The sequence below is a fragment of the Phyllobates terribilis genome, unplaced genomic scaffold (genome assembly GCF_046119375.1).
Source record: "Phyllobates terribilis strain yellow unplaced genomic scaffold, ASM4611937v1 Scaffold_9__5_contigs__length_417890890, whole genome shotgun sequence".
Taxonomy (NCBI): Eukaryota; Metazoa; Chordata; class Amphibia; order Anura; family Dendrobatidae; genus Phyllobates; species Phyllobates terribilis.
This window is the reverse complement of record NW_027362769.1, coordinates 330,456,861-330,483,427: the sequence shown is the minus strand read 5'-3', so window position 1 is coordinate 330,483,427 and position 26,567 is coordinate 330,456,861. Positions and strand designations below refer to the sequence as shown.

At 45.7% G+C, this 26,567-nt stretch overlaps 2 protein-coding genes across 7 annotated transcripts in view; one reads left to right on the top strand and one right to left on the bottom strand.

Moving 5' to 3' along the window:
* REXO5 (RNA exonuclease 5) overlaps positions 1 to 11,532 on the top strand; it is a 28,710-nt gene extending 17,178 nt beyond the window's left edge. For 5 of the 6 annotated variants that reach the window (XM_073647972.1, XM_073647975.1, XM_073647970.1 and 2 more), the window contains exons 13-20: positions 2,976 to 3,093; positions 3,909 to 4,010; positions 6,052 to 6,189; positions 7,219 to 7,311; positions 7,414 to 7,633; positions 8,563 to 8,723; positions 9,652 to 9,758; positions 11,380 to 11,532. In XM_073647972.1, coding sequence (XP_073504073.1) covers positions 2,976 to 3,093; positions 3,909 to 4,010; positions 6,052 to 6,189; positions 7,219 to 7,311; positions 7,414 to 7,633; positions 8,563 to 8,723; positions 9,652 to 9,758; positions 11,380 to 11,428 — 988 coding nt within the window. In that variant the 3' untranslated portion in view covers positions 11,429 to 11,532. The remainder of the gene's footprint in view (positions 1 to 2,975; positions 3,094 to 3,908; positions 4,011 to 6,051; positions 6,190 to 7,218; positions 7,312 to 7,413; positions 7,634 to 8,562; positions 8,724 to 9,651; positions 9,759 to 11,379) is intronic. The other variant, XM_073647974.1, reaches the window with a different exon arrangement.
* An 8,012-nt stretch (positions 11,533 to 19,544) lies between these two features.
* DCUN1D3 (defective in cullin neddylation 1 domain containing 3) overlaps positions 19,545 to 26,567 on the bottom strand; it is a 29,881-nt gene continuing 22,858 nt past the window's right edge. Inside the window, exon 3 of the mRNA XM_073647964.1 lies at positions 19,545 to 20,837. Within this exon, the coding sequence (XP_073504065.1) occupies positions 20,354 to 20,837 (484 nt within the window). The 3' untranslated portion in view covers positions 19,545 to 20,353. The remainder of the gene's footprint in view (positions 20,838 to 26,567) is intronic.

Genomic DNA, 26,567 nt, shown 5'->3' with positions numbered 1-26,567 from the left:
AAGACCATTTCGGAAGCTACAGGTGCTTCCTCAGTCCAGGGCGTGCCATCCTATTCGGAGGCGTGGGGTCTTGCAGGTCCATCCCTTTTGTCAGTTTCCAGCACTGGGCGAATCAGGTCGGCAGGTTAGACCAAAGGAGTCTCCCCGATCAGTGATCGCATCCATGGAAGCCGCGGAATTTCTTTCTTTGGTGGATATTCGGGACCCTTATCTGCATGTGCCAATTTTTCCAGCCCATCAGTGATTTCACTTTGCGGTCAATCGAGATCACGATCAGTTCAGGTCCATTCAGACTGGCCACAGCGACCAGGTTATTCACGAAGGTCCTGGCCCTAGTTATGGCATTGCTACGCTCCAGGGGGATAATTGTTTCCCCTGTCTGGACGGTATTCTTGCGAAAGCGGCATCCTGTGCTCAGAATCTACAGAACCTGCAGATCGTTCTACAGGCTCTGGAGTGAGTTGGTTGGATTGTCAACAGGACAAAGTCTATTTTGGTTCCAACACAGCGGTTACAGTTTCTGCGATTGGTGTTCGACACTGTATAGACATCAGTATTCCTTCCGGAGGAGAATAGATTATCTCTTCATTCTTCCAGAAGAACTTTGATTTTGCATGAAAATCCTAGGAAAGATGGTGGCAACGTTCGACGCAGTGCCGTTTGCTGAATTTCGGTCAAGGCCTCTACAGAACTCGCTTCTAGCGTTTTGGACAGGTCAATACAGTCTCTGGATCGGCCTATTCGTCTCACCCTTCGCTGTCGCCAGTATATCAGGTGGAGGGTAACGTCACCCCTCTTAACTCTGGGTCGCTCTTTTCGTCCCGGTTCAGTGGCAGGTGCCCACCACAGATGCCAGAATTTATGGCTGGAGAGCAATCTTCTGTCATTTGATGGTCCAGGAGGTCTGGAACAGTCGGGAGAGACTTCTCCCAATCAACGTGCTGGGGCTCAGAGCTGTCCGTCTGGCTTTTTTACATTGGCACCCTTTAGTCCAAGGGTTGCCGATCAGGATTCAATCAAACAATGATATAGGCCACAGCCGTGGCAATCGCCAAGGGGGCACACAAAGCCCCTGTGCCATGGTGGAGGATGCGGGGATTTTGGAGTGGGCAGAGGACAAAGTTCCTCTAATCTCGACCTCTCATATAACAGGCGTAGACAACCTGGAGGCAGACTTTTTAAGTTGCCAACAGCTACCCGCAGGAGAGTGGTCAGGCAGATTTGTAGATGTTGATCTGTTGGAATCCAGACTAAACGACAAGGTGCCGAAATTTGTGGCAAGGTGCCGGGATCCTCAGGCGATTGCAATCGACGCCCTGGCAATCTCTTAATCCCAGTTCTCTCTGCCTTACTTCTTTCCACCTTTACCGCTTCTACCCAGACTTCTCAAAAAGATCAGGGCAGAAGGTGTTCCAGTCATTCTCATTGCTCCAGACTGGCCTCGAAGGGCCAGGTATTTGGATATTCTCAATCTACTGGCGGATGTCCCATGGACTCTTCTGAACCTTCTGTCTCAGGGTCCGCTCTTACATCCGTTAAAGCTGCGATTTTGAGGGTGGCAGGTCTGTCTGAATCAGTCATCCAGACTACTTTTAGATCCCAGAAGCCATCCTCATTGCGAGTCCACCATCGCACTTGGAGGGCTTATTTTCGTTGGTGTGAGTCTACCAGTACTACGCTAGTGTCTTTTTCCTTGCCAGCACTGCTCTCCTTCTTGAAGTCCGAATTAGGGGCAGGGCTGGCGCTTAACTCCCTCAAGGGTCAGGTGTCCGCCCTGGCTATTCTGTTTCAGTGGGATTTGGCATCTAAACCCCAATTTAAGACTTTTCTCCAGGGGGTGGCACACGTTAGGGTGGCCTATCGGACTCCCTTAGATCTTAGGGATCTGATTCTTATTTTGGAGGCTTTTCAATCTCCGTCTTTTGAGCCTGTCAGAGATATCTTCGCTTTTCTTTTTTATAAAGGTAGCTTTCCTTATAGACATCACTTCTATTAGGAGGGTCTCGGAGCTTGTGGCTCTGTGTTCTCGTGCTCCTTACCTTATTCTTCATCAGGATTATGTAGTGTTGAGACCTGTTCCGTCTTTTCTCCCAAAGGTGGTCTCGAGTTTTCACCTTAATGAAGACATTATTTTACCTTTCTTTTGTCCAGCGCCATATTGTCCTATTTAGACAATGAGTCGGCTACTGACTCATTCAGGCGATCTGATTCCTTGTTTATTACACCAGAGGTCACTTGTAAGGGTCAGGCCGCTTCTAAAGCAATCATTGCCCTCTGGATAAAGATGGCTAAGACCAGGGTGGCCCCACTTAGGATTAGGGCGCACTTGACGCGGGCGGAGGGAGCTTCGTGGGCTGTTCGCCATAAGGCATCGGCTTTGGATCTCTGGAAAGCAGCTACTTGGGCACCGGTGCACACTTTTTCTAAGTTTTACAGGGTGCACACTTTTGCCTCGGCAGATGCAAGTCTAGGTAGGAAGACACTGCAGCGGGCAGTAGCCCAGAAGTCCACGTGAGTTATGGCGGAAAACTAGGTGGTAATGGTATGAGATTTAATTATTTTCCACCCTAGGGACAGCTTTAGGACGCCCCACGGTTCTGTGTCCCCAATGAGACGAACGAGAAAAGTCGATTTTTGATACTCACTGTAAACTCTGTTTCTCGTAGTCTTCATTGGGGGACACAGCTCCCTCCCTTGGTTGCCCGTTTGGCTGTACAGTTATGTTTCTTCTTGCCTTAATTCTGTTCTCCTCCTCCTTTCTCACAAAACTGAGGAAGACGGACTCCAGCAGGCGAGGTACAGTCTGCTGGGGAGCAGACAATTGTATTTAAATGCAATAATAGCATCAGCCTCCAGGTGGCAGCAGACTATCCCGTGGTTCTGTGTCCCCCTATGAACACTACGAGAAACAGATTTTACGTTGATTACCAAAAATCTCCTTATTTATATATTCTTTTCTATCGGCCATTTTACAGTTTTCTGGAAAAGCTGGAGAAGGCGGGCCGGAAGATTGCTTATGTGTCAAGAGACAGCTTGAGAAACCCTGTGTCTTCAAGACAGGTTGAGACCTTGTTATGTGCTTCAAATGAAGAGGTGAGAATTGCACTGTTAAAGGACATTAACACCTTTATGTGTTGCATGTGTTTTGGGCTAAAAATAATTTTTGCAATAAAATAATGTTGTCCCCTTTGGCTTTTACTGGGGCTCTGTTTCTCTGTGGAATGAGTTAACTGAGAATCTGTCAGTGAGCTCGTTCTGATGGGGGAGTTTGTAACCCTTTTATCTGTCTTTTTCTGAGCTCCTTTCAAAGTTTAGCTTAACGTTGATGTGGACTGTGGTCCTAAATCGGCACAGTGGCGTTTTGAAAAAGACAGTTAAGGGTTATAAAGTCCCCATCAAAACTGTCTCACTGGATTCTCAGTTAACTCATTCTGCAGCTAGGAATGCGCAGAGAAATAAAGAACCCATGAAAGAAAAACAATGAAAAATTTTAATCAGCACCAATTGCAAAAATATTTTTTTGGGCACAAAATACATGCATTTAAAGGGTTTGTCTCAAGTTTTGAAGTTATACTCTGTCCATTGGATAGGTAATAACTTCCCAATAGCTAGGACCAATCCCGAGAACCATAGGTAATGTCCCTGAAGGTGGCCATGTCCTTTAAAGGGTTTTTAACAATAAGATGGGACTTGGGAAGGTCAACAGTGCACACATGTCATAGACATTTAAATTGTACCTTTGGCTTTAGGGCAGCGCCTCCATCATGTGGCTCTCCGGTTTTCAAAAAAAAAATATATATTTGTGCACGGATGGCAATTCCTTAATGTGATGCTGACTGTCAGGACCGCTCTTGTGTGATCATGTGAATTTCTGCAGATTTAATTGTAATGCACAATTTTCCTTTCAGATCCTGGAGAAAGTGTGCAGCGTTGTCCCCCTGTCTCCAGTCAGCATCGTCAAGTTCCAGCATGGAAGCATTCCCAATAAACTCCATGTAGCTGCCAAAGAGGTAAGCTCTCACTCCATGGGGCGATAAAGAGGGGCCATATTGTGCATATCGGGTACATATAGTAATGGGATCCATCACAGGAACCAGCAGATGGTATAGTAAGGGGCCGATTCATTAAGGTTGGCATTTTGTATTCCAGTTTTGATGCAGAAGGTGCTGGAGTAACATGCGGACGTATTTTTATGAATTTGTCACACCCTTCAGCTGCTGGGTGCCACAGCAAAAAATGTGCTCTAATCTGGGGACAGTTTCTGTTTTATTTTATGCCCCTCTTATGGAGTAAATTAACATAAAACGCCAAATGTAGCAACATTTTTGTGCAAAAATTTTGCAACATGTCAAAAAAAAGATTTAAAGGGAATCTGTCAGCAGGTTTTTGCTGTGTAATCTGAAGACAGCAGGAGATAGAGGCTGAAACACAGAATTCAGGGATGTGTCACTTGTCACAGTGCGTCCTGTTGTTTACTAACTGTGAAGGATTTATCACTAAGAGATTAACATTGCAGGACTGGTCCGACACGCCCTCTCCTGTGATAAGCACCTCACTGTCTATGGACATTGTATGTAAAGAGCCTGGTGTGGGCGGGGTTATATGTGGTGTGGGCGGGGTTAGCTTTCTCAGCTCTGCTTCATTCTACATCTACATTATACAGCTCTGATTGTGTGAGAACGGCTGCACCCAGTAATCTAAGTGATACATCGTTAGAATCAGCTTCTCTTTGCCTATATCAGGCTGCTCTCAGATGAGGTAGCAAAAACCTGGTGACAGATTCCATTTAATAGCACAATCTGGCTGAGGAATCTGACCCTAAATCTATTTAGAGGGAATCTGCTGTGTCCGGTAATACTTCCGTCATGTAGAGGCCTGTGATGCGGAAGTAGAAACCCGTAAAGAGGGTTAGAAAAAACATCCGGTATCGTAACATATCCCTATTCATATGGATTTGACGGAGCTGCGATACCAGACACATCCCAAGGGCAGGAGTGACGCTGTTTATGGAAAAATAGACAATTTCTAAGGGCTCATTCACATGTCTGTGCAACTCGGTCCGATGTCTGATTACAATGCGCGAATTGGTTGCCCATCTCCCGACCTGAGCGTGACCCCTCCATAGAAATATATGAAGCTGTTACACTGGGTCAGGAGACATGCGACCAGTCTATGAATTGCGATCCAACATCGGACCTAATTGCACGGACATGTGAATGAGCCCTTAGTGAGTTTTTGGAGCAGGAACCTTTCTAAATCCTCCTAAAAATGTGGAGTTTCTGCTCCATTTCCAGTAATAAAAAACTCAGCAAAAAGATGAGTGTTCAGTTATCTTAAAGGGGTTGTCCAGCCTTAGGCCACAAGTCTGCAATCACTGTATGTGACTGCAGACTTGTGAATCCTCACATCTCGCTCGCACTGCGTGCTGTGAGGATGCTCTGGTGCCGGCACTGGGAGTGTTGTGCGCGTGATTGCAAGCATATAATTTGCATACATGTGGTCACATGCTGACTAGACGTGCGCAGCCTCACTCAATGCATGCGTATTAAGCGTCTAGTCGGAATGTGGCCGGAAGTATGCACCGCTCCTAGCACCATCACTGGAGACTCCTCATAGCGTGCAATGTGAGGATTCACAAGTCTGCAGTCACATAGAGTGACTGCAGACTTGTAGCCTAAAGCCGGACAACCCCTTTTAACCTCCAATCTATACTTATAATTTCTGGACAGTTTTGGCCCCAAAAACTCCAGGAAAAAAAAAAACTCAGTGTGAACATACTTTAACTCTTGAGAACTCCTTCATTGAAAAAGGTGTGATGGGGGCTCCTTTTCTCAGGACCCTCATCATCGGCGTGATCCCAGCTGGCGGCTATGCAGCTCCTATCCTCCGTTGGTTGCAGAGATATCACTGCTCACACCACTCGGTCTCTTTTGGTCTCAGTGTTTTATAGTCCTCAGATTTTCCATAGGTGGGTAACATGTGCCCGTGGCGCCCCGGCCAGGCACGCATCGCTATGCTGCCATCTTAATACGTGCACGTTTTCATATTAAGGTAACCTGCAAGTTTGGAGACATGATGACTGTATTTGCGGGGCCCTTCAGGAACGGTGTGTGCCTCAGGTCTGTGAAGATGCATTTCGGGAGCTGCGGTCCTATTCTCTCACTGAGCGCTGTATCAGGTACTCATCAGGTGAGCGCTTGTGGGTTCACTCCACATTTTATTATGGCATATTAGTCACATTTCCCACACTTATATCCATGCATTGTACTGTAAAGTGACGCAGATGACCTCCCAGAAGTGTAGGATCAACCTCTGGATGTCTCAGCATAGTCCCATTTACTTGAAGAAACTCTTTTTTTTTTTTTTTTTTAACTTCCATACAATGGCCCCTGACCACCACTATATGGAGCGGGCTCCAAAACTGAGCTTGCTCCATACGTTGCAAGTGCTGGCTGTATTATGCAGCCGGCACCAGAGAGTAACTGATGAAATCAGAGATGGATCAGAGATGAGCTTTAATCATCCTGGGTTTCATAGGAGATAGTCAATTTCACAGTGCCCTGCGGTATTGCAGTGTATGGTTATGGGTGATCAAGTGACAGCAGGTTCCAGTCCTCTGTGGAGACTGATTGATTGAAAGTGAAAAAAGAAACATTCTAAAATATTTAATGTTTAAATTCCCCAAATCATGAACAGAAAAATGTAAAAAAAATATAAAAAAATAAATAATGTTTGGGCAAAAATGAGACTACTAAAACATAAAAAATATTTTTCATATACTGCAAAATGAAAAATGAAATTGAAGAAGGTAATTTTCTTACCGTACAATGAATACCGTAAAATCAAAACTTGAAAAACAATGTGATTTTGTTTTGTTTTTTTTCCACTTTCACCCAACTTTTTTTTTTTTGGGTGTTTTTCCTACAGTAAAATAATCGGTGTCATTCAAAACTACAACTCGTCCCTCATATAAAAAAAAAAAAAAAAAAAAGTCATTAATAACCTAATACTCAATAGCCTGAAGATGGGTCTCTGTGTAGACCCTGCAGCAGCAGGGAATGCCGATAGATGGGAACTCCAGAAGGCAGCAGATTTCTGGATGATAACCGAGTATAATTCGGGCTGTAACTTAGGATCAGTAAATGAGTATATAATTTGGAGGTGTCCGTATAGGAGAATGCATCATTACCATATACTGACCGGTCTTTTCCTGCCTAGCCGTATGTCTGCATTAAGTACGGTGTCCCAGAAGCTGCACAACTCGCTGTAGAGCTTCTCAACGGTTCATGTATTGATGGCAGTCCTATAAAGGTAAGCAGCAGTGGAGATGTCTCTGGAGACCAGGCGAAACCTCTGGTGCTCCTGACCCCGGCCCGGGACCTCCACTGACTTGTTGCTCTTCCCACTGTTTAGGTGCAGAGGATGGTCTCAGGGAGGACCCTCGACTATGAGGACATTTGTAAGGAGATGGGCGAAGATCCAGAAAATGAAAACACAATCTATGTCTCTGGATTTGCGAACCCCTTGACAGAGGAATTTCTTCAAAATCAATTTACTAATTTTAAGGAAATCAAATCTATATTTGTGCCAACAAATCCAAATAGCCGACGGCAAGCAAAATACTGTTACCTTCGTATGTAACTCTGTCCATGATTTATACATACTTTTTAATGAATATATTCTATGTGAAATAATAATTCTGGAGCATCTTTTCTAAGAACTTTGCATTGTGCTGTTCCTCTGTTATTCCTCCTGGAAACTGTGTGCGATCCGTCCCCTGTGGATCCCTACAGAACCTGACATTTTCTAATCTGCGCTGACAGTATCCCGCTGGACAAGGAAACGTACTCTTGAGTAGAGGAAGGGTAACACATGCAGTTTTTAATTTATTTTTACGTTTCCAAGAGGAAAAACAGAGGAGTGGCACAATGCGGAGTTTGATGAAAATAAGTTCTGGAATTTTATATTTCTTGGGAATGTAAGTATTTGACAAAACACTTATGACCTGTCCTTTTCTACAGTATGGATGATCTTGGCTGTGGTAGGGGTGTATCTGGGGTCTGTACTTTAGGGGGTCTAGGTGATAATCCCAATTGTGACGCTCATAGTGATTACTACCTGCTTCTTCCATATGGGGACTTCTCTCCAATCCATAGGATAACTGATAAGTTTTCGATCTGATTTGTAGGAGCACCAGTGACAACGATAAGGGGGTCTCCGAGTCCCCCATATAAATAGAGTTCTGACGCCCCATTTATCCTCTATGGGAGTGACAGAGGTGGTAGAGAGCTGAACGCGGCTGTTTCTGTTGTATAGAGAATGAACGGAGCGTCGGCACACGAGAAGCCTGCGCTGCACTGCAGGACTACTGTTGGGGGTCCCAATGTTGGGGGTCCCACTGCGTGACCTCTCAGAAACACATCACCTATAGCAATTTTGATTTTTAGCAGTGACCCCGACTAACAGATCAGTCCCATTGTACATGTAATGTGTGACCACAGATGTAGGTGACATTTTGGATTTTCTGCATATATCAGGCTGAATGTGTCGTGCCCGTTGCAGGATTTCACAGCCCGGATGCCGCTGCTGCAGCTGTACGACATATACAGGCACACGGGGGACTGAGGAGCATGAAAGCCGTTACCTCCTGCCACTTCCATCGCTGGCTACAAACGGCCGTGCGCAGTGTTCCTCCACTCACTAGCCAAGAGATCGTGTCTCGGGTAAGAAGTCCAGGTCCGGTCTTATGTGGGAATTGTCCTACTGATCATAGGATTATGAGGGAAGATTAGATAAAGAGAAATGTAATGCAGAACACACTGCAGCTCTGATGTAATACTATCTGTGCCTGTATTATTAACTAGGAGACAGTACTATCTGTGCCCAAGTCAAGTACAGGAGAACAAAGGGAGGCAGTAATACATTACTGAGATGGAGGATGTAATACTAGTGACTATCACTTTATAGAGAGACAGGAAGGCAGTACTATCTGTGCACACATCACAGAGAGAGACAGGAAGGCAGTGCTATCTGTACATACATCACAAAGAGAGACAGGAAGGCAGCACTATCTGTGCATACATCACAAAGAAAGACAGGAAGGCAGCACAATCTGTGCATACACCGCAGAGAGAGACAGGAAGGCAACGCTATCTGTGCATACACCGCAGAGAGAGACAGGAAGGCAACGCTATCTGTGCATACACCGCAGAGAGAGACAGGAAGGCAGCGCTATCTGTGCGTACACCGCAGAGAGAGACGGGAAGGCAGCGCTATCTGTGCGTACACCGCAGAGAGAGACGGGAAGGCAGCGCTATCTGTGCGTACACCGCAGAGAGAGACGGGAAGGCAGCGCTATCTGTGCGTACACCGCAGATAGACAGGAAGGCAGTGCTATCTGTGCATACACCGCAGATAGAGACGGGAAGGCAGCGCTATCTGTGCGTACACCGCAGATAGAGACAGGAAGGCAGCGCTATCTGTGCATACACCGCAGAGAGAGACAGGAAGGCAGCGCTATCTGTGCATATTTGAAAATATTGCTGCAGAAGACTTTCCCTTTTGGAATTTTGGGAAAGCTCAGTGATAAACCAACAATTTATTTATTTTCATTTTTTCTAGTAATAATTACATTTTTTTTCTTCTTTATAGGAGCCTTACACCGAGATTATTAGGGATCTGGACAGGAAAGTTCTCCAGCTCTACGAGAGCCTCCTAGAAAACACCCTGTGCGTCATCGTCTTCCCTGGGAACAATAGGTACCTCAGCTGTAGCTTGTTCATCTCCGACTCTGGAATCAGAAGCCGGGAAGTGTTATTAAGACTGGTAATAAGGAGCGGGGAGTAGATGGCTGGATATAAGCTATTCAGCGAGCTGTGACGATTCATCTCCCTCCTCTTCCTTCAGAATTACAAATCAATGGAAAAAAGTATGGGGCTGATAATAGGTTTAAAGGGGTATTCTGATTTCAGCATAAGTATCTGACAGGTGCGGGGTCCCACCTCTAGGACTGCCACCTATTTCAGTAATGGTGAATGGAGAACTGGCTGCACTTGTGCTCCTCTCTCTATTCACTTCTTCCAATGGATAGAGGCAAGGAGGCAGGCGACCCCAATTCTCAAGGATATTGCGGATCACAGGGGTAGGATCCACATTTAGTTTGAGAATGGGGTCTCTAGGCTAGCTATGTTGCAGATGTGCATGCATTTCAAAATAAGTGCAGATCTGATAGGTGGGATCAGGGCCGGCTCCAGAGTCTCAGTGGGCCCCTTTAACACATACTACGATTCATGATGCAGAGATATGGCGGAGAAATATATATATATATATATATATATATATATAGTACAATGCAAAGATTTCACTAGTAGATAGTCATCCATATAGTATAAAGCACAGCTCAAAGTCATCCATACAGTATAAAGCACAGCTCAAAGTCATCCATACAGTATAATACACAGCCCATAGTCATCCATACAGTATATTACACAGCCCATAGTCATCCATACAGTATAATGCACGGCCCATAGTCATCCATACTGTATAATGCACAGCCATAATCATCCATGTAGTATTATGGCCACCGTGTACTCACTTGATTTAAAAAAACTAATCACTTTCCCTCCGCTCACCGCCACGCAGCGTCCTCTTTGGAAGCCGGCAGCTGACTTCAGCGTGCAAGTGATAGGAGCGCATGACGGCACTGCCGTGTGCCCCCGGTCATGTGCACGCTGACTTCAGCTGAATGTGCGTCCAAGGATGCACATTCAGCTGAAGTATGTGCTGGTGTTGTCGGGCCCGGTCGCAATGGCGAGTGGGCCACACTTTTTGTCCAGAGCTATGGCACTTGCCCAGCTGGTGATGGTGGCCCTTGGGTGGAATCTACAGCTCTTATTTAATTTATTTATGACAAATGTCTATCAGATCTGAATATTCCTCAATACTCCTTAGAGGAAACCCTTCTTACACTATATTATATCAAGCCACCCCTTCCTCCAAAGTTTGCATGCAGTCAGTCCTTTACAATTAAGTTTACTAAGCAAAGACCGGCCACTAGGGGAGCTGTTCTCCTATACACTGGGGAGTATTTTATGTGCAATGATACAACACATAGGAATGAAATCATGTTTAGCAGAGCGCCTGCCGGAGGATCCTGACAGCGCACACACACTGCATAGAGTGACTGCTCCTTGTACCCCAAGGCCGGACAACCCCTTGTATGTTACAATTCTATAATAAAGTGAAAATGGCAATAAGCTGGACCTTTGGTGTAAGGTGTTGGGTGGAGGAGCACACAGGTAATGAATGTATCATGTATATGTCTACCTGTAGATGACGGCCCCCTGGGCTCCATAGTGTGATACTTCTCTTTCTTTTCAGCAGCAGCGGACCCCTGCCAGGGTTCGGCGTGATTGGGATAAAGAGCTGACCGCATCGAAGAGTCACAAGCATTTTAATCAGTATTTAATGTACAGAATATTCTACCAGCGCTGTATAATAATTGTAATAAATCTGCCGCAGAGGCTTCAGTTATTTTATGACGCGCGTCCAAATGTAAAATGATCAGGAGCGGGCGGCTCATCCTCTCTGCAGCACCAGCTCTGCACCATTAGCAGCGTCGGTGTTGGCACCCACTTTCTGTACTAGTTTCACAGGTCTTTCCACTACTTTTTTTTTTTTTCTTTAACTTCATTATGCCTTATTACTATTGACCGCCTGCAGAAAAACTGTCCCTGAGGCTCAATATTTCAAAGAGATCTCTAAAGGAAAATTGATTAATACTGGCATATTAAAAGCTGGTATTAAACTGAACATCACTGGGGTAAGATGGCACGCCTCTTAAAGGGGATCTGCCACTAGGTTTTTGCAGAGCAGTATAATGTAGAGACAAAGACCCTGATGCCAGCGCTGTGTCACTTACTGAGCTAATTAGTGTATTTTTCATAAAATCACTGTTTTTGTCAGCAGGAGATTATCACTAGAGGACTAGGTGGCCTGTGCCTTCAAGTCAACTGCTCTGTGTAACTCCATCCCCCAACACTGATTGGCTGCTTTCTACACAGTGTACACAGAAAGCAGCCAATCAGTGGTATGAGTGGGGTTATACAGAGCTCAGCATTAAAGGGAATCTGTCATCACTTTGGAGTTATCAGCCCTCTACTATGGTCATACAGGGTATAGAAAAGTAAGTCTGTACTTACCTATATGGCCCATGGTAGAGGTCTGATTGCAGAGAAAAGTAGTTTTATCTTTTTGGTCTTCAACAGGCTTGGTGTCCGGGGGAAGGCTAGCAATGCCCACCTATCTGATTATTATTCCCCCATATCAACCTAGTTCCCATTCTCCCTCCCTCCCCCGCATGTCACAGGGCTCTGTGACGTGCGATTTCCTTCCTCACCCCATGCACAATGCGCGGCTCTTATAGACGCGCTTTGTTTCCTCCCAGCTGGGTTTGTATGAGCGCAGTGCCTCGGAAAACCTTCTTGTTATGCGCCAGGAGTCACAGTGACTCCCCGGCGGCTGCACAATAGAGCACTGCAGCACTGCGCTCATACAAACCTGGCCGGGAGGAAACAAAGCGCGTCTATAAGAGCCGCGCATTGTGCATGGGGTGAGGAAGGAAAGTGCACGTCACAGCGCCCTGTGACATGCGGGGGAGGGAGGGAGAATGGGAACTAAGCTGATAGGCGGAGATTTAGGGGAATAATAATCAGATAGGTGGGCATTGCTTGGCATCCCCTGGACACCAAGCCTGTGGAAAACCAAAAAGATAAAACTACTTTTCTCTGCAATCAGACCTCTACTATGAGCAGTACAGGTAAGTATAGTTTTACTTTTCTATACCCTGTATGGCCATAGTAGAGGTCTGATAAAGGGAATCTGTCACCCCCTGAGAGTTAAGAGATCTGCATCAGATAAAAGTGATTTTATAAAATGTACAACAAGCAGTCCAGTAAGTGAAACATCACTGGAATCAGGATCTCTGTTCCTTCATCATGCTTCTCTAAGATGGAGTAGCAAAAACCTAGGGACAGATTCCCTTTAAATAATTTGGCTTATCTTTTGCATGTCTTTGTGCCAGTAATTAAAGTAGATTTGCCAAAAATCAACAACAAAAACTACAAAGGGCTGTGTCCTTTGAAACGCGTCGGTGGTTTGTGTGCCCCTCCAGATCCCGTACCTGTGGCTGTGACGTCACGTTGCTGATCTGACCCATTGTTGTCCGGGAGCTGCTCAGCCCTTCCATAGTAAGTGCTTTTTTCTTTGCTCTTTTACACCTATTGGTTCCTATCTCTGCCCATTAGTTAGCTATTACATTTGCTATGTCGGAGGTCTGACACTCATCGGTTTAGCTCCACTTCTTTCTGGACCTATTTCCATTTATCTACTTGAAGCTAGAAAACGTTGTCTCTATAGCGCGGTAGTTTTTGTTGTTGATTTTTGGTATTCTTCTCTGCAGGCACATACACACCGGACCTGTTCACTACCAGCAGCTCTGTTATTTCTATGTGAAGAGGCAGTGGGTTTTTGTATTTGTTGTTAAAGTAGATTTGCGCTATAAATTACCCCAATTTGGGATGTAAATCTAAAAGGCAAAATGAAATCCCCTTGTGTGATACCGCAAAAAAAGCAAACGGGTTAGTAGAAAAAAATTGCACTAATTTGCTGGCACGGATAGGTGCAACACAAGAAAAGGCCTAACTGCTCTGCAGGATTGCGATCCTTCAAAACCCCTTGCCGTTGGGTTATGGGGGCGTTACAGGAAAGAAAATCAGCCGTATGGGTACAATCCAGGGGAAGAAGTAGCACGGATGGAATGAAAAGGATATTTGTTATAAAAATGGCTAAAAAATACAACGCGTGCAGGCTTTGCACCTTCATCAGGTTTTTCCTGGTTAAACCTGATAAAGGTGGAAAGTCTGTACCAAACGCATTATTACTATTAATTGTCATTTTTTAGATGAAATATCCTTTGAATTTCATCCGTTCTACTTCCTCGGCAGCGCCTGCTTAGTGGATTGTTCCCATGCGACTGGTTCTCTTCTCCATTAATAGTAAATCATTATTTTCCACTCACCGCTCCATACATGTTATAGTGGCTGTGCATGGTATTGCAGCTTAGTCGCATCCACTTCAGTGGGACTGAACTGCAGTACCAGACACAGCCACTACACAATGTAGAGCTGTGCATGGCAAATAATGGGGAGCTCACAATGGCACCTTCAGTCACCTAATCAGGGAGTCTTATTCCTACTGTATTTATACTAATGACCTATACTAAAGATAGGAGAGTAATATCAATTAAAAGGGACGTTCTCATCAGTGCCGGGGTAATTCTGCCTCTGATAAGGAGCCTGTTGAAAACTCATTGAAAACACAGGAAGTAAAAGTCTAAAAAAAATGCCCCAGTGGCCAGTGTGAAAATTGCAAGATTATGAATGTAAACCAATATACAAATTTTTTGTTAAAGTGAGCCAACCCCATTTATACATTTTTGTCCATCTGCAGCCACCACTAGAGGGAGCTCCGTTGTATACAGTTTTATTAAGTTCTGCATAACATTTATATTCTGTAAGCGCCCTCGTGTGGTGGCTGTCGGCAGATACAAAATTATTTATTTTAATTTATAGTTATGCAGGGGGTTTGGAGCGCTGTATCAATGAAGCAGAACTGAGAATAAAGTAAACTAAAAATTCCTCATGTCACAATGTATTGGGAATCCCAGGAAGAAAACAGACCATACATGAGCAATTTGCAGCTCCACTGTGTAAGGACATTTATTCCAAAATAAAAATTAGACATTTTGTTTTGCAAAATTTGTATCTAAACAATAAATCGGAAACTGCACAATTTTAAGCAATGTTTAATCATAGAAGTATAAACCATGTTAATGATGGTGCCCCTGTGAAATAATATTAGGATTAGTCCCAGCCCAATCTGCAGGTGTCAATAGCGTTACCTTCATGCCACACGATGCTAGCGCGGTGGACGGGCGCGGCGTCGCCTACCTAGCGCGGTGGACGGGCGCGGCGTCTCCTACCTAGCGCGGTGGACGGGCGCGGCGTCGCCTACCTAGCGCGGTGGACGGGCGTGGCGTCGCCTACCTAGCGCGGTGGACGGGCGCGGCGTCGCCTACCTAGCGCGGTGGACGGGCGCGGCGTCGCCTACCTAGCGCGGTGGACAGAGTGGATCCTGTATTATCTATTGCATATAAAGGTGTTACCTCGAATTGTAATTCTGGCTGTGATGATAATGAGACTGCTGAAAAGTCTTCTGTAAACAGGAAGAAGTGAGTCTAGAAATAGTCCTAGTTGTTCCAGTGTGAAAATTGCTAAATTTGGGGGGTGGGTTTATATTTAATATAGATGGGCATATGGAAAATTTAATTATTTTTTTACTGCATTTAATGTAAAAACCTAATTTGTACAATAGGTCATTTTTGGATGATAAGTCCTTTTAAGGCTACATCCCTTTTGCAAAGGTAAAATAAGCACCAAATTGTGCCAAATGCTGCAGATTTCACCCTTTGCATTGCAAAAATTTAAGATTTGGAGCATATCCACCCCATACGGCTAAAAAGGGAGACTGTAAAATAATTGGGTTTTTAATGCTGTCGTTCTGTGATTCCTTTTAGTTTTTATTTACTTGCCAAAAAAGTGTCCACAGCAATCTAGCGCTGGCCGTACCGATGTCATCGTTTTCAGAGGGGCATCACCCATGAACACGAAATCTGGTCTGGCAGGAGCACATGGGACTGTCAGCGCTGGCGCAGTGGGAGGACAGCAGGGGAGTATATTAATAATTTTTAGCCACATGCATGTCAAGTAACAAGGATTATAATGCTGAAAGAGACAAGTTCAGCCCGTTAAAGGGAATTTGTCATGTAATCTGACAGCAGTATAATGTAGAGGCTGAGACCCTACAATGTGTCACTTACTGGGCTGCTTTGTTGTTGTTTTGATAAAATCAGTGTTTTATCAGCAGGAAATTATCACCAGAGCTCTAGTTGTCTGGTGCCATGTAGTCCTCCTGCTTGGTGTAACCCCGCCCCCACCACTGATTGGCAGCTTGCTCAGAGCTCAGCATTCAGAAAACTTATCAAAACTGCAGCAAGCAGCCCAGTAAGTGATACATCGCTGGAATCAGGGTCTCTGCCCCTACATCATGCTGCTCTCAGATTAGATAGCAAAACCCTGGTGACAGATAAATTTATACTGGGGGTTTAACGAAATGTCAGAAATCTCCTTTAAAAAGGTGTGTAAAGTTAGAGTTGGCTGCTTCCTTTCAGCAACAGCACCACTTTTGTCCATGGCTGGGTCCGGTATAGCAGCTTAGTCTCAATCAAGTGAATATCTGAACTGCAAAACTGGACACCTCAAACCCCAAGAGCTGGCGAGAGTAGGAATGGCGACCAAGGCCGAATAGGGCATTCTAGTGGTAGAAGGCAGGTAGTCATTATCAGCACAGGCCACGTACAGGTCCTGCTAATTACAGCGCCACCTGGTGGCGTCATTGGGGTCAGGTCCTTGCACAACCACAGCACTCCAGTATCAGTTAAGGATCTATGCACCACTGTCCTTTTTAAAGGGAACACGTCACCAGGACAAGTTCCCATATACAAGGACATAAACGGGTGAAAGGATAGGACGAATGTCCCCACTAAATCTTCAGTCTGCAGACAGCAAACTAGTCCTAGCCTGGGGTACATCGTGTGCGGACCCCTCAGTTACACATCCTGGTTTACCTGTCCACAAGAGAAAATTTCCAGCATAAAGTGATAGAGCCCTTCTGAAGTTAGAAAATATGGAAACCGGTGTAAATGTTACAGTAACTTAGTCATTTATGACATACCCAAAGCGGTCCCTATTGATAACATGGGGTGGCAATTAAAAATGGCAAATAAGCATATCGCACCCTCGCTCTGCCAGTAAACGCCTTCAGCTGTGCATTATTGCACTTTTTTTTTTTTTATAATGGAGGTACATCTCTATAAAAGATGAAAGTGACCATGTGATTAGATGAAGCTACAACCTCCTCGGTCGTCCCCAAAAAGGGTCCGCCTGCATCTATACACGTGATGGACCTGTGCCGAGGTGGGGACAGCCGAGTAGGGGGTTGCATTGCAAAATTATGTGACCGCTGTCATCTTTGCATAAATATAGAGCGCACCACACGCACTGTTAAAGTCTGGAGGATTATATTTTAAGAAACAATTATGCTTTTTCCAGCATAAAAAAAAAATCACAGTTAAATGTAAATTTCCTATTTTTGTCCATAAAATAAACCACCTCCTTAAAGAGAACCTGTCACTTGCCATAAATGTCTTTGGATTTTAAGATGTACTTTTTAGCAAGGAAAAAAAAAAAACTTGCTAAAAAGTGCATCTCATAGTCCAGAGGTAACTTCCTGTGATCAAGGAGAACAGTGATCGGGCCTTTCCAGATCACTGAAAGAACTGCGCTCTCCTCCTGCCCCACACTGATTGGTCTGATCGCTGCGGGGCAGGAGAGGAAGCTACCAGGACATGCACAAATGCTGCCAGTCCTAAGTAGCTGAATGACCTTTCAGGTCATGTGATTAGGCACATGCCTGAAAGGTACTTCAAAATGTGGTAGTGTATACAATATATATATAATTATACAATATATGCATTTATAAAGTATATGTAGCAGCGCTGAATGTGCATGTACTGTGCATAGAGCAGTGTTGGCATATGTGCGCTTTGCAGAGAGTATGTATAATACACACGGACAATAGATCTATACATCTCTATTCTACCCCACTGCATTACAATTAGTGATATTAACCCCTCCACTTCTTTACACCATCCAGGGAAGTATTAATTAATAGGAAATATGTTTTTCCTATTTTCTGATATGGCCATAAAAATACGGTATTATTTTGCTTACCTGGTGCAAATGCTGCTGTTCTCCTGAATTGGTGGTTCTTTATTTTTTCTTTTTGCTCTGGAGCTACAGCCGCCTTTTCCCTGGATGTAAATGTAGTCTTTTTAGCCCACTAGGCATGATCATCATCAACACATCCACAGGGAAGAGATGAGGACCTTGCCCCATTGACAGGCAGGGCTGTAACGATTGTGGAGGCTGCAACTGGGCCCGTGAGGGTGGGGGGGGGCCTGCCGACACCAGCACAAACTTCAACTGGATGCGAGTCCTTGGACACACATTCAGATGAAGTGTACTGCGGCACAGAGACCTGTCAGGCCTGTGTGCAGCAATACACACTGCCAGCCAATCAGAGGCCAGCATGCATGTGATTGGAGGTTCATGGCAGTGACGTCGTGTTTCCCTTGCACGCTGAAGTCAGCTGCCGGCTTCATAAGAGGACGCCGTGCGACGGGGGAGCGAAGGGAAGGTGAGTAGATTCTTTTTTTTTTCTATCCATTAAAGAACAGCAGCAGAACGGGGATATAGACATATATACCAGGATGGAGGAGACAGATCTCTCTATATCAGGATGGGGGACATAGATCTGTCTCCTCCATCCTGGTATATATGTCTCCCATCCTGATATAGATTGGAGGAGATAGATCTCTCTATATCAGGATGGGAGACATATATACCAGGATGGAGGAGACAGATCTCTCTATATCAGGATGGGGGACATAGATCTGTCTCCTCCATCCTGGTATATATGTCTCCCATCCTGATATAGATTGGAGGAGATAGATCTCTCTATATCAGGATGGGGGACATATATACCAGGATGGAGGAGATAGATCTCTCTATATCAGGATGGGGGACATATATACCAGGATGGAGGACATATATACCAGGATGGAGGAGATAGATCTCTCTATATCAGGATGGGGGACATATATACTAGAATGGGCCCAGGTCCAATTCTTCAACCGTGGCCCATCGGACTCTAGTTACAGCACTGCTAACCAGACTAAATTTACATAAAGGGGAATAAAATAAAAAAAAGAGGTCCATATTTCAGGATTGAGAGGGGCAACAACAAAAGAAAACCAGTGCCAGATTCAGGACAACAAGTAGCATTTACACCAGGCAAAGAATGAAATCTTTATGGTAAGTGACAGGTCCTTGTACGCAGTCTGCGCCCTCTAGTGGTGATGATAGGCAGATAAAATGTCATTTTTTTACCTCTCGGTGTCATAAAATCAAGGTTCAGCCATTGTGTAGATATATTAGTAAAGAATCAGCATTCTAATAGCAGGTGATAAAGGTGGAGATTCACCTTATGGATTCTCCCGTAATATGGGAATAGCTAATAGCCAATCTATTATAAAGCATCAAACTGCTGCCTGCTTGTGAGTGAGCGACTGACGGAAACCAGCAGCCTACAGGGTGTAATAAGAGACATATTGGGGGTAGCCTGTTTGTGGGAGCGCGCTCAGGTTCTCTGGAATATTTCCTAAACTGCATCGATTTACAGTAACACGTTTTCTACTCTTCTGCCTCATCCATTACACGGCATCAAAACTACGCAAGTACAGAATAAAATAAAGGGGCCGGCGGAGGTCCCCCTGCCTCCATTGTGTCATTCAGAATACAAGATCATTTTTTTTTTTTTTGTATATTTTAATTTTTTTTTTTTTTTAAAGAAGGAGTTAACGCATGTCTGCTTAATGCTCTGATAAAGATTACGGGAGGAAATGGGATTCCTTTATCCAACCCCACGGAACAGTTTCACAACTCGGAAAACCCAACAACGTAAACACCACTACACAGTACGCAACCGCCCTGATCGACAGGATCTACGAGTAAAACACCACCCTGGCACTCGGATTAAGAACTGCTTTTTTTTCTTAAAAAAAAAAAGAAAACACCCTCATGCGCCAGATTGGCATACATGTCATAAGCCACTTTGGCACCAATGGGTGTTAATATTTTATATAAAATAAAATGGGTACAGGACATGGAAATAGGCAGAGTTAACACCAACCAGCTGCCGCATGTCCCCTAATGCATTGCTCTGCAAGCCCGCCCCCCGACGACACATCAATAGGGATTAAATTAAATAAATGGGTCCACCCCCTTACCCCTTCCAAGCATTAAGTTAATTTAATTAGAGCCCGTTAAACCTGAAATATAAAGGAGAAACACTTTCTGGCACCGTCAGAATATTCCTACTAATAAAAAAAAAAAAAAAAAAAAAAAAGCTAAAATAACCCAAATAGTAAGAAAGTGCCTGAAACATGTTACCAGCATATAGAGCCCTTTCGAATTCAAGGCAGAAAAAGGTGTAAAGTAGTTTTAAAAAAAAACAAAAGCACAACAGAACCAAAAAAAAACATGGATTCTCCATTAAATTTCCAGGAAAAGTCCAGAGTTAATGAAGGTGACGGGGATGTGACGCCTGCGCTGTGCTAAGTCTGCTCGCCCGCGTCCATGTAATCTGTGCCTGATGACCTAATACATTTGGTTTCCTCATCCTTTCTCCTCCTCTCCATTTCCCATTCCACAAAGGTATCGAAGAGACTCGGCCACGCCTCGTCCTCGCTGTAGTTGCTGAGGTCGGGTCCGATCACCTGAGTAAAGTTTAGGAACATGTTCCACGTGTCCCGAGAGATTCCCTTAATTCCTGAGGGGTTCTCAGTTAGGAAGTCTAACCAGTGGTCCAAAATGAAGGGTTTGTTTTGGGTGAACACTAACTTCCAGAGGGCGATGGCTATTTCCCGGTGAAGTGACCGCTGACCCTCTTCCGAGTCCAGGCCAAACTGAAAGGTGAAGCGATAAAGATCCTTAAATTTATCTTCCTGCTTGGCTTCATTCAGGAGGCTGGGAAACCGGCTGCAGATCCCTTCGAGGCTGTCTGCGTTTATGGCCTTGCATCCCTCGAAAAACTCTTTCCTGTACAAATAAAAAATGAAAATATTACTGATAGTTTAAGATGACATATACAGTCATGGCTGAACGTTTTGGCACCCTTGATATTGTTCCAGAAAATGAAGCATTTCTCCAGGAAAATTATTGCAATTACACGTTTTGTTAGACAAAATTTGTTACACCATTGTTGGCTCCTCAACTTAATATTTGGTTGCACAACCTTTGGAATAAATAACTGCAATCAATCGCTTCCTAAAACCATCAATAAGCTTCTTACACCTCTCAACTGGAATTTTGGACCACTCTTCTTTTGCAAACTGCTCCAGGTCTCATATTTGAAGGCTCCTTCTCCCAAAAGCAGTTTTAAGACCTCTCCACAGGTGTTCAATGGGATTTAGATCCAGACTCATTGCTGCCCACTTCAGAACTCGCTAGAACTTTGTTTCCGTCCACCTCTGGGTGCTTGTTAAAGTATGTTTGGGGACATTATCCTGCTTGAAGACCCATGACGCAAACCCAGCTTTCTGACACTGGGCGCTACATTGCGCCCCAAAATCCTTTGGTAATCTTCAAATTTCATGGTACCTTACACACAGTCAAGATGCCCAGTGCCAAAGGCAGCAAAACATCCCCAAAATATCTTTGAACCGCCACCATATTTGACTGAAGGCATGGTGTTCTTTTTCTTTGCAGGCCTCATTCAGTTTTCGGTCAACAGTAGAATGACGTGCTTTACCAAAAAGATATTTACCAAAAAGATTTATCCGCCCATAAAATGCTTTTCCAGAAGGATTTTGGCCTGTGTACATTTTGGCAAACTGCAGTCTAGCTTATTATTTCTCTGCGTCAGCAGTGGGGTCCTCCAGGATCTCCTACCATAGCGTTTAATTTCATTCAAATGTTGTCAGATAGTTTGTGCTGACACTGAGCCTGCATGACAGCTAGAACTACTTTGGAACTTCATTAGGGCTGCTTATACATCATCCGGACTATCCTGTGTTGCAACCTTTCATCAATTTTTCTCAGCCATCCATGTCCAGGGAGATTAGCTACAGAGCCATGTGTGGTAAACTTCTTGATTATGTTGTGCACCAAAGGAACATCAAGATCTCTGGAGATGAACTTGTAACCTTGAGATTGTTGAGTCCTTGAATTCTAGTGCCCTTGCTCCTCTCCATCTACACCTTTAGCCTGGGACAGCTCATAGAGTCTCACGGCTTTCAGTATCATATCGATGCTGATGACACACAGATCTACCTCTATGGACCCGATATCACCTCCTTACTAACCAGAATCCCACTATGTCTGTCTGCTATTTCATCCTTCTTCTCTGCTAGATTTCTAAAATTTAACATGGATAAAACTGAATTCATCATCTTTCCACCATCTCGCTCAACCCCCCTATCTGACCTATCCATCAAAGTCCATGGCTGTCCACTCTTTCCAGTCCCACAAGCTCGCTGCCTTGGGGTAACCCTGGACTCTGATCTCTCCTTCAAACCTCATATCCAACCCCTTTCCACTTCCCGCCGACCAACTCAAAAATATCTCCCAGATCCGCACATTCCTTAACCACGAATCGGCAAAAACACTAGTGCACGCCCTCATCATCTCCTGCCTCGACTACTGCAACCTCCTGCTCTGTGGCCTCCCTTCTAACACTCTCATACCCCTCCAATCTATTCTAAACTCTGCTACCCGACTAATCCACCTGTCCCCCCCGCTATTCCCCAGCCTCTCCTCTCTGTCAATCCCTTCTCTGGCTCCCCATTGCCCAGAGACTCAAGTTCAAGACCCTAACCATGACATACAAAGCCATCCACAACCTGTCTCCTCCATACGTCTGTGACCTAGTCTCCCGGTACTTACCTGCACGCAACCTCCGATCCTCACAAGATCTCCTGCTCTACTCCCCTCTTATCTCTTCTTCCCACAATCGCATACAAGATTTCTCCCGTGCATCCCCCCTACTCTGGAACTCTCTACCCCAACACATCAGACTCTCGCCTACCGTGGAAACCTTCAAACGTAACCTGAAGACCCACCTCTTCCGACAAGCCTACAACCTGCAGTAACCCTAGCTCCACCATACCGCTGCATGACCAGCTCTACCCTCACGTACTGTATTCTCACCCATCACCTGTAGATTGTGAACCCTCGCAGGCAGAGTCCCCTCTCCTCCTGTACCAGTCGCCAACTTGTATTGTTCAAGATTATTGTAATTGTTTGTGCTATTGTGACACCCCAGGGGTCTGGTTGCCACAGTGATAGAGATATTATGTCTGAGAGCAGGTGGGAGGTCCTTTGGTCAGGGATCCTGTGCATGCCACACCTCCTGCCCAGTCTTGGGAGGGGAAGAACTTCCCCTGTATAAACCCTGGGCTGAGGCAGGGTTAGTCAGTCAAGGAGAGTAGAGACAAGAAACAGCAGAAGCAATACTACTACGAGTCAGGGGCTGGCAGCTGCAGAGCTCGCCCTGACTGAGAAGCTTTCTTACCGGACCCGGCGTCCGAGGCTGTGGGGACTAACTCTTACCCAGCAGCAGAAGCCGACCGGCAGGGGATTTCAGGTCCTCAGGCCCAGAAACCCGAAGGCACGGTCACACGCGTGGGACCAGCACCGCCATCGTGGAGCGGAAGCCATTAGAAGGCCCCGAGTCACCGGCCATACGGGTGAGCACCACACGGTACACTCAGGGACGTGGGCTACTTATATCCGCTTCTAGCAAGGTAGCCAGAAGAGTACAGTCAGTTTGGGAGGCCTACAACTCCGCCTGGCCAGGGGAGATCCCATCTGCTCAAGGACTGACCAGGCCCCGTTCACTAGCAAGTACTCCGGGAGGGTCTATCGTTGTTACCAGTAAAGACCCTGAATTACACCGCACCGTCTCTGAGTGGTTCCTGCTACCCCCATCATCCACATCTGCTGCCCTGAGGCCATACCCCTCCCGTTGGGGGTTATACCATCTACGCTGCACCATCCATCCACCGGCCTCAGCGGACTGTCCTGCAGCGGCAGCTCCATAGCTGCATTCAACGGGTGGCGTAGTCGTCCTACATCTACCGCTGTTACATCGCCGCTCAGTTTGACTCCCTGGGCACGGACCGGGTCACCGCCACGAGACTACAACCCTCAAGAGATCCGGCTCCGGGTAAGCTCCCGCGTGCGCAACGCAGCGCGACACAGGCCCAGGGGCGCGTCACTATGTATACCCCTTTTTTCACATGTAAAGTGCCATGGAATAAATGGGGGAGATTTAAACTTCTATACTGTTTGGGTTTCTTTTTTATATTGTTTTAATGTTTTTTACATTTTTAATTAGTCCCATCGGAGACTTGAACTTGCGATCGCTTGATTACCTATGCAATACAATATTATTGAAGTATGCTATGAAATCGATGATCTCCTGTGAAGCTCAGCTTGTTTCTGGGCTTCATAAAAAACCTCACATGGCAAACACAGGGCCATAGGAACCGTTCAACAGCGGCACTTCAGAGGTTAAACTGAGGCAATCAGAGCTAGCTCTGATGGCATCAGGTCACTGTTGGGTGCCAGCTGTGAAGCACAGCCGCTACCCAGCTCCTGAGCCCGCTCCGCACAGCTCTGATGGCATCAGGTCACTGTCAGGTGCCAGCTGTGAAGTACAGCCGGTACTCAGCTTCTGAGTTCACTCCGCACAGCTCTGATGGCATCAGGTCACTGTTGGGTGCCAGCTGTGAAGCACAGCTGCTACCAAGCTCCAGAGCCCGCTCCGCACAGCTCTGATGGCATCAGGTCACTGTTGGGTGCCAGCTGTGAAGTACTGCCGGTACTCAGCTCCTGAGTTTGCTCCACACAGCTCCGATGGCATCAGGTCACTGTTGGGTGCCAGCTGTGAAGTACAGCCGTTACTCAGCTCCTGAGTTCGCTCCACACAGCTCTGATGGCATCAGGTCACTGTTGGGTGCCAGCTGTGAAGTACTGCCGGTACTCAGCTCCTGAGTTTGCTCCACACAGCTCTGTTGGCATCAGGTCACTGTCGGGTGCTAGCTGTGAAGTACAGCCGGTGCCAGCTGTGAAGTACAGCCGGTGCCAGCTGTGAAGTACAGCCGGTGCCAACTGTGAAGTACAGCCGGTGCCAGCTGTGAAGTACAGCCGGTACTCTGCTCCTGAGTTTGCTCCACACAGCTCTGATGGCATCAGGTCACTGTTGGGTGCCAGCTGTGAAGTACAGCCGTTACTCAGCTCCTGAGTTCGCTCCACACAGCTCTGATGGCATCAGGTCACTGTTGGGTGCCAGCTGTGAAGTACTGCCGGTACTCAGCTCCCGAGTTTGCTCCACACAGCTCTGTTGGCATCAGGTCACTGTCGGGTGCTAGCTGTGAAGTACAGCCGGTGCCAGCTGTGAAGTACAGCCGGTACTCTGCTCCTGAGTTTGCTCCACACAGCTCTGATGGCATCAGGTCACTGTTGGGTGCCAGCTGTGAAGCCCAGCCGTTACCCTGCTCCTGAGCTTGCTCCGCACATGGCCGCCTTTGCTAAACAGGTTAATGTATACTTGAAATAAAATACAGATGCACCTAATACCATTCTGGGCGCAGAAAGTCCTAAATCCTTCACAGACCCCATTATGGCAATCAGTGTAATTACATTTACTTTGCAGCCAGGAATAAATAGGGTAAAACCCTGGCCAATTCTGCGGCTCAGCAAACTCCAGCATCTCCGAGTAATTAAACTACACGGGTAATAAGCCAAACTGGACATTACAGAAACAGCAGCTCAATCGCCTCTCGCATGATCACAGCTTTATAATGCATCTGCATTGTCCTTGGTGTGGGGAACAGAAATACTGGAGCTGATGTGACTGGTATCAGGCCATACACAAGTTTATTCTATTTCTAGGCAATATATTTAAAATAAAAAAAAGGATCTGTCTGCTCTCCTGATCTGCCAAGAAGATACTTAGAATATGTCAGTTCTGGAACTTTTTAACTTGTATTGTTCCATTACTGGAAATGTATAAATAAATGGACATATGGGTGTTATCATTCCACTTGTCAATAGAGTGTGTCTAGAGGAACAAGCCAGTGTTTGCTGACCGATACAGTGCACCATCACGAGAACTGGATTACCCCCCTTATATTGTACTCGAGAACCATATAACGGGGTATTCTAGTCCAAAGAAGCTCCCACATATCCGCGATGGGACCCTGACCAATCACAGAGCAGAAAAACTTGTGTCTTCCGCTCTCCCCGGGGCGCTAGACTGCAGACAGCTCAGACCAAGTCCACGACACTGAAAAATACCCCAAAACATTACACGCTTGAATGGTGTGGCAGGTTGCATGTGCGACCTGCTGCTCCATTTTACTCCTAGACGCAGGTTAAGGTACACAAGTTCTGGCGATCGGTGGGAGTACCAGCAGTGGGACCCACTCCAAGCTACACAATCAACTATGCAACAACTAGGCGATAACTTGCTTAGGCTAAAATAAGCCTTTAAATGGGTTGTCCAGGCTTGATGCTCATGTCTGCAGTCACTCTATGTAACTGCAGACTTGTGAATCCACACAGCAAGCACAGTGCGCAGTGTCAGGATTCTGTGGTGCCAGAAGGAGGTCATGTATGCAATTTGAATACTTTTGGCCACATTCTGACTAGACGTCTCTGGCCTTGCTCAATACACTTGCCGTGCATGTCTAGTGGGCATGTAATCACATGTATGCAAATCGTTCCCGGAACCAGGGAATAGTGATGGCGCGCACACTGTGCGCT